This window comes from Cydia strobilella, chromosome 11 (genome assembly GCF_947568885.1).
Source record: "Cydia strobilella chromosome 11, ilCydStro3.1, whole genome shotgun sequence".
NCBI classification, from domain to species: domain Eukaryota; kingdom Metazoa; phylum Arthropoda; class Insecta; order Lepidoptera; family Tortricidae; genus Cydia; species Cydia strobilella.
The window spans coordinates 11,386,713-11,400,012 of record NC_086051.1 but is presented as its reverse complement, the minus strand read 5'-3'; the positions used below and the strand labels follow the sequence as shown (position 1 = coordinate 11,400,012).

General features: G+C 37.6%; 1 protein-coding gene across 1 annotated transcript in view; it reads right to left on the bottom strand.

Moving 5' to 3' along the window:
- The window catches only part of LOC134745214 (heparan sulfate 2-O-sulfotransferase pipe), a 106,189-nt gene that overhangs the window by 90,072 nt on the left and 2,817 nt on the right, over nt 1-13,300 (bottom strand). The window contains exon 2 of the mRNA XM_063679211.1: nt 7,737-7,901. Within this exon, the coding sequence (XP_063535281.1) occupies nt 7,737-7,780 (44 nt within the window). The 5' untranslated portion in view covers nt 7,781-7,901. The remainder of the gene's footprint in view (nt 1-7,736; nt 7,902-13,300) is intronic.

Sequence of the window (13,300 nt, the reverse complement as noted above, 5' to 3'; positions counted from 1 at the left end):
ACACAGAAGACAATTACCCAGCTAACTATCCGAATACCGAACGGTAACATCGGGATTACAAAAACTCAATTCATGCATCGGGTCGAGAAAGAAATTATCTAACTGTTCGTTACTCAATTTAGGAACTCTACACACGTAGTGTCCCAACAAAGGCACGGGCCGCGACGCTCGTATTTCGATAACAACCGAAACGAGATCGGAAATACTCGGACTTTCTAAGTCGGATGCTCTAAACGGACACATTTCACGGACAAAGAAGCATTGTTTAGATTGAATACCTTATAGAAAACATCTAGGTTGTTGTCGTTGACAACCATAACACACAGTGACAGGTTAAACGCTGCTCATTTGTTTGGTGAGAATCCAGCGCGACGCGACGCTTATGACGAGACGAGGAGATGAATTAGAATTACCCATGACGATTATCTCTTTCTAGTCTACTGACATTAAAGTACTTAGCGAGTTATATTAGTGCGAAAACAAAACCAAAAGCAGCAAGATAAACAGGTTTCCGTTGGCTATTTTGTTTACTTTTTAACAAGTCACAAAAGAAGTTGCTCAAACGATGTGGAAAGCTTGTTACGAGTAAACTAAATGCATATTAAACGGGAAAGAACATACGCAAGTTTTTTGTTCTCACATAAGTTGTTTGGCTGGGAAATGCGTATTGTGAGATTTGTGAGTGGCTCTGCAGTTGTGAGAAAAGCGAGTTAGCCTGAATGTGATTGCAAAAAAGTTGGTCAAACGACTCTTCGCATCACGTCGTTAGGGCTACTGCCTGCGAGCCGCCGTAAGGGATAGCTTTCCCACAATAAAAGTACTAAGTAACGACATGATAATCACAAATTGGCATAATTGAAGAAAAACAGAATTTATCTAACTGAGCTCAGACGGAAAAAGCAGGGAGCAACGTTTATTGTAGGTCTGTGGGAGATATACCTACTCTGATGGATAACATGACTATTTTTCTTCAAGAGAATGTATCTAAAATGTAGAATTAAACCACATTGAACCAGTTCCAAAGGCGCATCTATTTTTATGTAATAATAATACCAGTAGATTGGATAATACGAATTGAATCAGTTCCATCGCTGGAGGCAAGGCTGGGCTCGACTTGCATCTAACCAAAGATAGATATAACTCCGTAATAGATGGATACAGTCTAAGGAAAAAACGTGCCTCGAAAATCACGAAAATTTGATTCTCGATCAGAGGGCGCCACTAGTTTTGGCCTACACTCGTATAGAGGGCGTTGACGGTTTCGTTTGTTATTTATAATTTTAACGCATATCAGTGAAAGAACATGGGTCAAAATCATAAAAATAATTAATGCAAATAAAAAAAATCATTTATCCATATTTAAATACATTTTATCGTATTTTTATAAATATTTATTTTTAGTTTTAAAGTGTGTCGACAGATGGCAGTGAATTTACTGGGGTTACAAAATTTACTATGACAGTACCGCTCTAGTATAAGTTACTCTATGATCTAAGGGAATTGTAGTTCGTAGTTTTTCTCCTTCAATAATATCCACGCTGTAGGTAGCTTTGACATCAATTATAATTATAACAGGAATGGGATCAGAAAACGACGAATTTTATTGTCGCAAATTGGGTTAAATTGAAACGAAAAACTAGCTAACCTACTGTTAGTGCTTGTTGCTTCAGTTTTCACGCCCTGCTAATTAAGCTCTACATATTATAAAGGCTTGCTGTTTTTCATTACCGATAGATCATCGATCCGATAGCTCCACATCTACTGATATGCATGAATCAGTAACTTATAACAGTTCCTAACATCCGCATTATGGAGTAATTATGTTAAAATTGCCTACATCAGTGAGGGTAGGAAGTGAAGCGTGGAGCTAACTGTCCGGCGGATATTACGCCAATCATCGACCTAGACCTCCTGTCATCTAGGGCCGATGGCCCCGTGAGGAGTCGCTCCGGCGATATAGTTACAAAGTCTGTGAGGTTAAAAATCCCGGAATGCACCTAAAGATTAATTAAACATTATCACTTTAGATTTAGTAGTTAATTAATTTATAAGCTCAGGAACGAAATTGAATATGTTAACCTTTACGTATCTTTAGACAAATATGTATAATACGGAGCCTTTAATTCACCGTGTACAGTCGCCATCAGATATATCGGAGCGATCGAGGTTCTCAAAAATATCTGAACACGCACTTTAGCGCCCTGACAATAGAGGCGTGTTCAAATATTTGTGAGCACCTCGGCCGCTCCGATATATCTGATGGCGACTGTACCTATATTCGCACATTAAATGAGTGACATATGTCAACGGCTCGGAGAAATCTCTTATGTTCGCACAATTAATCTTAAACAATAGAGCAATTAATTAATAATACTATGGGAGACGGAAGTGTGTCAAAAACATTCATTGGGATTCAATTAAAGTCAATGCATGGTTCGTTCGAAGTATGAAAACGATCTGCCGCAGGAGGTCGAAGAATCTTCTTCAATATAGGTTAATTGTGTGAAAGAATCAATATTAATTATCGTAGGTATAACTACCATGTTATTAACAAGACCGCTTGTGGTTATAGTCTTACCGGCATACATTTTTTTGTTATATGCTCATGCAAACGTTATATACCTAGTCTTAGCCATAAACTCTGTTACACAGTTAACTGTATATAACAAACAACTATAAATTAATAGTTATTAAAACAAATTTAATTTAAGTATATGAAATAGACAAACTAATTACCAAATTAAAATGCATAATGATTATTCGATTTTGTCATCTCTTGCGTTAATACATGATTTTTAATGAAGCAGCGACGAGCCTCAAAACGCACGACTTTTTCACCTCCATTAGGTATCTCGACCCCATAGCTTTTAAAATCAGAAAGGAGTGTGCTGAGGTGACGAAAGATAGAGGAGAATGGAAGATAAAAACATGTTGTGCCGACCCCACATAACGTGGGAAGAAAGGAACAAGGGCAGGAAGAAGAGAGAGCTTTTAAAATCAGATTTTAGTTAAATGATCGACACCCCCCTCCCGACGCGGTTCTGTTCATCTGACCTTTAAACTATCAGTTTAACCTTTGATATGCTTAGTAGCAGATCTGCTCCATATATGTTCAACTTAAACATGAAGTTGTCTAGATTGCTATTTAAATAGCAATTTTTTGACAGCGCATACGAAAGGTTAACATACATAATACCTGCGTCAAAAGAGACTTGAACAACACATCTAAGCAGATAAAATATTAAGATTGTTCTAAAATTCAACAAAGGCATGAAGCGAAACAATTCTTACCTTTATTTCCCAAAAAGTTTTTCCGAAATATTGAAATTATTGCTGTTAACTAGGGCAGGCGAGTGCTTAGGTATCTAATACTCGTTTAGGTATTTGTGTACCAGTGGCTAACTGATAAACAACCGACCCTACGACGTTATAGGGTAACGTTATCATTCTCGAAAATTTTGCATTAGGATTCCACCTAATGACATAATGTCGGGGAAAGTGTTAACTTGGACAGGTTTTCGTGTACGGCCAAGTGTGAACAAAGCCAGGGGCAAGTACAGGTATAATTTAACAGCTACAAAAGAGCCTTGAGTCCGCCATGTAGAACCGACTCTCTCCGAAAATACAGAAATTTAACATCGTGAATGCTTATCTACATGCGTAATATTTTTGGCAGACACACATTGGGGCGTATTGATTTACCTATTATTTTTTGTGTCGCTATGAGGTTGAGTTAGGTTATATTTTATTGACATAAATGCGAACCTTATAATTCAGTTAATCGATTCTAACCGAATATTGGATGTCTGATTAAAAACACTTGCTGTTCAAAATTTACACAATACTTAGGTGGGCGTTTTCTAAAATAAATATTGAAAACCTGATTCTCACAGATCCTGGTGTTTTTGGGTTCTTTCAACTCAGAATCACTAGCATAGGTATTCAATCCTGATGATAAAAAAGTCCCAAAAATTTATATGAAAATTGTATATTCCACAACGTCACACTCAAACAAATGATAAACAAATTGCGTTTGGATCGCTCCATTCTTTAAGGCGCCTGCAGAACTTTCTTCCACTTGACACCAAAGCCATGCTCGCTCGCTCTCTGTTACTGCCTTTACTCGACTACGGCGACGCTGTGAATCTTGACATGACAGAAGAGCTCTTGGACAAGTTAGAGCGCTTACAGAATGTCTGTATAAGATTCATTTTCGGCCTACGGAAGTTCGATCATGTATCTTACTACCGTCATAAACTCAATTGGCTTCCAATCCGCCGCCGCAGAGATCTTCACACTCTTTCTCTTCTCTTCAATGTTCTTTTTACACCTTCTTCTCCTGTATACCTCTCTCAAAAATTTCAATTTCTGGCTGAAGGCAGTGGCCACCGTCTCCGTTCTAGCGCGAATTTATCACTTGCCATCCCCTCTCACAAATCTCGTGGATACAACAAGTCCTTCGCAGTGCGTTCAGTGAAGCTGTGGAATGAGCTGCCAGTTTCGCTCAGACAGGCGCAATCGCTTGCGTCGTTCAAGGAGAGGTTAAAGAAGCTGTGGTTATCTGATTGACTAATGTGCCTATATTTGTATTGTATGTTGCTTTATATTTTTCTACTTTTTTCCAATTTTTAGTGTATTTTCCCCATTCCTTTTTGTGTAATATATTATATGTTTATCCTATTAATTTTGTATGTATTTATATCCTTTATCTTTCTGGTACCTTGTTGTACATTTTGCTACATTTGTCACCCTCTTTTCACTTTCTCCTCTCATCTACTCAAAGGTTAACTGGAAGAGATCCCTCAAAGGGATAAGTTCGCCTTTGTACATCTTATTATTTGTACCATGTAATTTTTAATGTGTATATTTGTACAATAAAGAGTTTACTACTACTACTACTACTACAAATTCACACTAAAACGTGGCGTATGGAATGGACATGTTGGGAATCTTTTTTTATGGCAGGATGGAGAATGCTGTCGATACTGAGTAGAATGAGCCCAAGAATGTCCAGATTTGAAAAAATCAGGTTTATCTCGGCGAGTCCATAAATTAGTATTTTATCATATCGACTGTAAATTTCGTACATTTTGCTAGGCAATTTCATTTTATAGTTTATATGTATAACCCAGTTTAACCGGACGGTGTGAGTTTCGATTTCAATTTTAATCCTTTGTAATATTATGCCTCTTAATTTTTGATATCACAGCGTTATCGCAACATAACGAGTAGTCGTCCTGTTTTTATTACACCTGTCTTACAAATTTGTACGTAAAGTTTTATTGCAGATGAAACATAAGCCGGCGCCAGTGGAGCACGACGAAGAAGTTTTCTCTTGCATTTAATATCTATAGACAGCAATTTATTAACGTGTCCATTTCATTAGTACACTTATATACGTAGGTTGAGTTGTACGGACAATCTTGATTTTGCAATGATGTTGCCAATTCCAAGGTATTTCTTCTCTATGCCAGTAAATTTTCAGCTTGCTTGTCTGATACAACCAAAACTACTTTATAAACATTGCTGCGGTATAACGCGGTTGTATTGAACTAAGTGGCCCATTTACTAATTCCTATGACCATGTTAAAGTAACGTGGCTACTTCTAATCCAAGTGGTACTATTTTCAAAATTTATACTACTGCTTCTACTCTAACTTCAAAAACAGGACAAAAATTCGTCCACATGTACATTAGGTATGCGCTAAAAGATTATCCCGCCTAATAACAATCGCAAATGTTATAAAATTTTAGAAGATAGGCATTTTCCTCTGTTCAGGTTACGTACGTCAGTGCAGTGAAGTAGATATTCTTGGTATTCTTTATCTACTACTCTTCGTTACAATTACATTATTACAAAATGAAAACTGTAATTATCATACGGAAGTATTATTTGTAAGCCGCGATTAACCGCCATACAATAAACTTCCGCCATCTCGGAGACGTGAACGTTTTTCTCAATTACTAGCAATTACAGTAAACAGGGAATGTTTTTCGAAGAACATAATGGTACGAATACAAGAAACCATTCCTAGAAAGTTACTGTTTATGCTAACCAGATTAATTGTTGCCCATATGTGGCACAAGCTTACAGCGGAGAGATAGGAAATTCTCACATAAAACTGTGTTCTATTAGCAAATTGACATTGATGAGTTCTGACTTCTGCGGTACAGTCATTAACAAAACTTGACAATGTTATCCAGAACTAGAATTATGTCATACGTTTTAGGTCAGGCAACCAATGCTCGAAAAGTTATAGAGGGAAATGCTTGGAACACAATTTTTGACTTCGTAACTTTGTTTGGACTAGTTATGAGCTTAAGGTGAACATATCAAAAGTCCCCGGCCGTAGCCCTTGAGCCGGGGAGGGGAGGTCCCATTTTTCGATTATATCTCGGAAACTATGCGTCTTAGCGACATGACTACTTACACAAAACGAAAGCTAATCAGCTTGCAGCAGCTTAAGCTTAAAAAGTTTGCTACAAATTAAATTTTATTTGTGTTCCAAGCATTTCCCTCTATACTTCCTTGTTGCTTGGGGTATTTGTTATTGTTGTAAGTAAAAAACAGTTTATGTTATCTAAAGTTGTTCAATTATAGAAAATTGTTTTTAGCTAAACGAGCCTTCATTTATAGGCGGCTTTACTTATAAATATGATGTCTGAAAGAGGCAATATATGTGCAAATGTATGAACTTGCTCTAAATCAATGTGTAAACAGGCCCCGGTATGAAGGCCAGTATACACTTACACAGCAGCCACATTTACCCGTACTCTTCTTACTGAACATACACTTCAAAGGTTGTAGAACTCCACTGATTTTTTTTATTTTTTTTTTACTCAACCTGAAAATGTGGTTGATACGAGAACAACTTCTAATAGTAGTAGGTACGATTTACAACTGATTTTTATGGTTACGGAATTATGAATAAATATTTTTTCGACGACTGTACTCGGTGCTGTAAGTAGTAACCGGCAACAATGTGCGAGATCGCGACAAAAACATTGCGACCGGTGTCATTCACCCGCAGGAAGCCAATGTTTACCCACCTGTGAGTATAATCGACAAGAGAATCGAATCTGAATCGCTTAATCGATGTTTTATCAGAGAGGTTTTATTACAATCGACTCGCCGTGTCCGGGTGGAAAGCGGATTGCGAGTCTTCATCGAGAGAAAATGCGTTCAGCGGGGATTAAATAGAATAAAGACAAATCCAATTTAATCTTAACCTATTTTACGCCTTATGCACACTAAGTAAGGCTTTAAACTGTTTGCGAAACGGGTTATATTTCTTTAATATCTTTACACTATTCGAATAAATTGAATTGGGTATGCAGGATGCTGTGCTGATTTACTTTTCCGATTTCAATTCCTTGGTACAATACACTCACTACTTAATGAAAAACAGAAAACCGACGTTCTAATTGATTTTAGTACGAATGCTTTAAACGATACGCGTCATCAAAACGTCGAGATAAATATGTCGTATGTATAAGATATTTAATAAATGGAGCTGTTGTGCTTAATCTTACTTGGCCGGGAAAAAAATGCACACATAAATTATGTTGGACAATCGTTTAATGCAGCATTACACTGCCTACTTTTTGGCTTGCCGAATTATGAGCATTAGCAATGCTACATATAGCTTTAGCCAAATGGATAAGCTTTCACCAACTCAGTAGCGTAGGTAGTAAAATTATAATTATAATCGTGTAAAAGGTTAATCGTAACTCACCGCTTGGGCACGCTTATCCGGCGCTGGCGGAACAGGTGATCCATTGTTGCTTCCTTCCCACACCGGGAAATTACCGACTTTCACTTGATCTCAACTGCACGTCCATCCGACTGTCACTGACTTTAGGATACACGTGACACTAGGTGTTGTCTTAGTTCTGGAAAACTGAACAAAATATTCACTAAGTAAACATTAATTCAATGAAAAAAAAATTCAGATGAATGAAGGCACTTTAAAAGGACTTACTAAAGGTTAACCGCTAGCAGAAAAAGCCTAAAAACGAGCTTCAATTTGTAATCTGAATATAATTTCGGACAAATAAAAATAGCATTGCATTGGTTTGTAGGCCTAGAGGAGATACCTCGATTAAACAATTTGTTTTTTTTAGTAAGTACCTAGTTAAAGCTGGGCGACTCTCGTATGTCTTTTTTGGGTTATTCGTTGAGTAAATATAAAGCTGATTTTAGGCATTCTAAAATGAATGATCCCTTTAGACGCATAATGCCAAAAATGCAAAACGCCATTCATACGCGAAACGCCAAAGACGTGTATTGCCAAATTCTGTTAATGCCAAACACGTGGAATGCCAAAGCTGTATATTAAAACCAAATACGCATAATGCCAAACATTTTAAAAAACCAAATACGCATAATGCCAAAAGCTAATGACACCCAGCAAATTATTTGATATCATCCAAACCTTGTTTTCGTTTTTGTACGAAACCCCTCGACCCGTTCTAGATGGAGCACCGCTTCGCGGGGCTCCTATTTCTGGGCGGTTTGCCCTTCGGGCATCTGAAGCTACCTAACGAACCTGACCTACCTACCTACGCTTTTTCCACAAAGTGTAATGTTTTCACGGATGTCACACTAAATCAATAGGTAGGTAGTAGGTAGGTTAGGTTCGTTAGGTAGCTTCAGATGCCCGAAGGGCAAACCGCCCAGAAATAGGAGCCCCGCGCAGCGGGCCTCCGTCTAGTTACGTTGCGAAGGATATGTACTCATACAAAAATTGAAAAATCTTGGAAACGGATTGATCTGAACTCTGACAGTGATCTGGCGTTATGCGTTTATGGCATAAAGCGTATTTGGCGTTATGGGTATTTTTTTTAAATTCCGCGAAACGACAAAATGGCGTTTTGCGTTTTTGGCATTATGCGTCTAAAGGCTAAAATCCACACCGCAAAAGTAGTCCGCCCACGAGAAAAGAAGTCACGGAATCATGAAAGTATTTCAAACTGTTACTTTTTCCTAGCCCTTCCTCAGTTAAAACATCGTAAACTCACTTCTAAAGAGTATCATTGACGTTGACGTTGACACATTTCTGGATGCACTTACTGATTCCTTAACCACTTTTGCCATGTTCGATTACATCATTTTATTAGGCGATTTTAATATTAATGTTTTGAATAAACAGGAGTCCAATACAAAGAAGTTAATCAATTTTTTTAATTATATACAGTTATCGCAGTACGTAACCCAGCAGACGCACTTTACAGAACGCAGTGAAACTCTCATTGATGTTATCTGCTGCAACAAATCGGTGTCTAATGTGTCCGTAAATCACATCCCCGACCTCAGCAGTCATGCTTTTATTACCTGTCAACTAAATATTAAAAAAGTTAAACCGCCGTCGAAAATGTTTTTATATAGGCCTATTAAAAATATTAATATGAGCGATTTTAATAATACTATAAATATTGTTAACTGGGAGGAAATAGTGAAGGGCAGCGTCGATGAAATGGTAGCTCAGTTTAATTACTGTTTGATAAATATTTTTGATACCTACGCGCCCTTAAAAAAAGCATACATTAAAGAAAACAGTTATCCTTGGATCACTTCAAATATTAGGGAGATGATGCGCCTACGGGACCAGGCTCACACGAAATATCGCCGTACTAAATTGGATAGCCACAAAAGTTACTACAAAGATCGTAAAAGCCTAGTAAATGTTTCACTCCATTATGAACAATCTGCGTATTTCCAGCATCATATAAATAAAAATCTTAATAATCCCAGCAAACTCTGGAAAAATATCAAACATAATCTAGTTAATTTCAAACCACAACACTCAGAATTACCGACCCATCTCAATGATCCTAATTGTATCAATTCGCATTTTCTAAGTATACCTGGCAATAATAACATTGACTTATCATACATAATCTCCCTTGAGTCTAATCGCCATGGCCCTTCTGTATTCAACTTAAAGCCTGTAAATGAAACAACGGTTGCCAAAATTATCAAATCAATATCGACAAACGCTACTGGGGTAGATGGTATATCTCTGGACATGGTGATTCTGACCCTTCCAAGAACTTTATCGGTAATCACAAACATCGTAAACAAATCTATAGAATCTAAGGTCTTTCCGGAACTGTGGAAAATTGCGTCAGTTAAGCCCATCCCTAAAACATCCCACCCATCCGATTACAAAGACCTAAGGCCAATAAGCATATTACCACTCCTATCTAAAGTACTCGAGAAGGCCGTATGCATGCAGTTAACCGAATTTCTTGAGAGTAACAAGATACTACCAGAAAGGCAATCTGGCTTCAGAAAAGGACACAGCACCTCCACAGCCCTGTTGGATGTAGTTGATGAAATCCTAACTGCACAAGATGAAGGCAAGGGATCAGTATTAGCACTTTTAGATTTTTCTCGAGCGTTTGATAGTATTAACACGTCCATTCTTCTATCTAAATTAGCTTATTATGGTTTTAGCAATAGTTCAATAAGCTGGTTTGCGAGCTATCTAACTAATCGATCACAATTTGTTGAAGTACGCGGCGCTGACGGTTCTAACGTATCGTCGGAACTACTCCCAGTGTCTAGGGGAGTTCCTCAAGGCTCTATTTTAGGCCCCGTGTTATACAGCCTCTACAGCGCAGACATTGGAAAGAACATACGTCATTGCAAATTCCATGTATACGCCGATGATATTCAGATTTACATATCTTTTAAACCAGAAGATACACAAATGGCTGTTGATAGACTGAACGAAGACTTGCACCGTATTGCTATTTGGTCAAAAATGAATAGTTTAGTACTCAATCCTACAAAATCTAAGTATCTGGTGTTATGTTCAAAAAAACAAGTAAACCGAATCAATACTTTAAATCCGAGCGTAAACATTACAGGTCAAAATGTGGACATGGTGGCAGAAGCCCGTAACCTAGGAATCCTTATGGATAGTTCCTTGCATTTCGAAAACCATATCATTGAAACGGTTAGAAATTGCTTCTATAGATTAACAGTTCTTTACAGGGTGCGAAACTATCTCAGTGTGGACATGCGCGTGAAATTATGTGACACTCTTATCCTATCCAAACTTAATTATGCGGATACGGTATACGGGAACTGTTTACTGGCTCGCACCAAAAGAGTTATTCAACGACTGCAAAATGCCTGCGCACGCTTTTGCTTCCCGATACCACCTCGGTCGCACATAAGTCCATACCTGAGTACTAATAAACTCTTAAACATGAATAATCGACGCATTCTACATTTTGCTACGCTCCTCTTTGGTATCTGTAACAGTAAAAGGCCGGTGTACTTATTTGAGAAATTGACCATCTATCAACACATCAGACGTGGTCCCAGACTACTATGCCCAAGGCACAGAACCGCTGCATTCCGTGGCAGCTTTCGCTACGCTGCCACGAAGTGCTGGAATAATCTTCCGCCACCAATCCGACAGAGCAGTACTATAGGTTCCTTTAAATCAAGACTCAAAGCGTACCTAATGGACCAACAAAGTTTTGCTGCCTGAAGCTAAATATTTAAAAAATCCGGATCCCGTCATCGTCATTATTACCTATTCTGTTCTGTTCTTTAGTTATTCACAAGTTAAGTTATGTATATTTGTATATATATATATATATATATATATATATATATATATATATATATATATATAAATTCGATGTATATATTTATGTTAGTAGTACTCTATGTTATTATATCACGTCGTCCACAACGTGTCCCGTCCCGAACTATGCTGTCCCGCACACTCCGCTGGCTCCACAGAAAACCAGCGCCGTTGACCACGCTAGTCGTGCCAGCTGCATTGCTGAGTGGAGACCATTTCAGCTTCACATCTCTATTTCTACTGTTTCGTTTATCTTTGTCTTGTATTTGCTATATATGTGTTGTATTGATGTGTTGTCTGAATAAATGATTTCTATTCTATTCTATTCTATCAGGTTAAATTTGCAATGTTTACTGATGGGAAACTCCATTAATATTTGGTACATAAGTTGCCTGCAGGTATTAGCGCAACGTTTAATAACCGCTTACAAAAATATGTGAGAATCACTATTAATACAACAAATGCCATATATTTACAAATGTAGCTGTGTGATATAATCATATCTAAGAATGTTTTAGAAAGATTACAAGCGGAGAAAGTTAAGGCGTGTTGGTGCTCTCTGTTCATGTCCATGCGGAGATAAATGTTTAAAAGGTAGTAAAACATAAGAGTTTATTACACGCATACTGCTTTACGCGATAGGCTGTAGCATCGTGTATCATTTAGGTGCCATTATGTAGTGAATCATGTTAATGAGTCCCGCAAATGCAAAGTGAATTCGCACATTCATGCCGATCGTACAGTATCTTCGGTAGAATAATGTGCATTGTGCAATAGTGTGATATGGCACATATGACCCTTGGGGTTATCGGATGCGAATTATAATGATTTGGTCTTTCCAAGATCAAATGCGTGATCATTGCCAATTTGTCCCAAAAGCTCATAAAAGCAACTGTAGGATTCCGTTTTGTTTCATTGCGAATCAATAAAAAATTTAAAAAGATCGGCGTATTATTTTGATCGTCATTTTGGTCTTACGATTCGGATTTACTTTTCCTATAACATAATATCACATATAACTTTTTTGAGACAGGACATCTATTCAAATTTAATGGAAGTATGTAAAAAACTTCCAAGATATCATGAGCAGATTTGAGAATTTAGTGAAGAATTGTCTGTACCTAAATAATTTCAGTAATACGGGCTCTATGTGACTCTACCCAATTAAAGTCAAACACGCAACGTAAGTTGTCATTTCATTAGCAAGATGCAAGCTACATTATACGTTACTTTATACGTTAATGACATTTAACCCACCGCGCTAACACTTTCACGATATACAAAAAATCGGTACTCTGTGAAATAATCTCCAATTACTCAAAATTCACGTAACGAAACGCGTAACATGCATCAATAAGGAAAGATTGACTGGACTTTAGTAAGTATCTACATTATTGCGATCTCAAAACCTACACTATGACAAAGAAAAGACATATTCCAAGCTTTCTACATATGAAATTCGAGCTGTCGATTCATGGTCACTTGTTTAACTTTTACGGCAAGTACACACCGTGTAAAAGTACATATTTATTCACGGCTACCAACCCACATTGCGGGTTGGTAAGCGGATTACCGATAAGTAATCATGGACGTGACATCTCATTTTGTATCGTACCTACACATCCTATCGAGTTCTTAAGAGGATAGGGGAGCGGAGCCGCATCTCAGATTTGAGAATTTTAGCAGACTATATC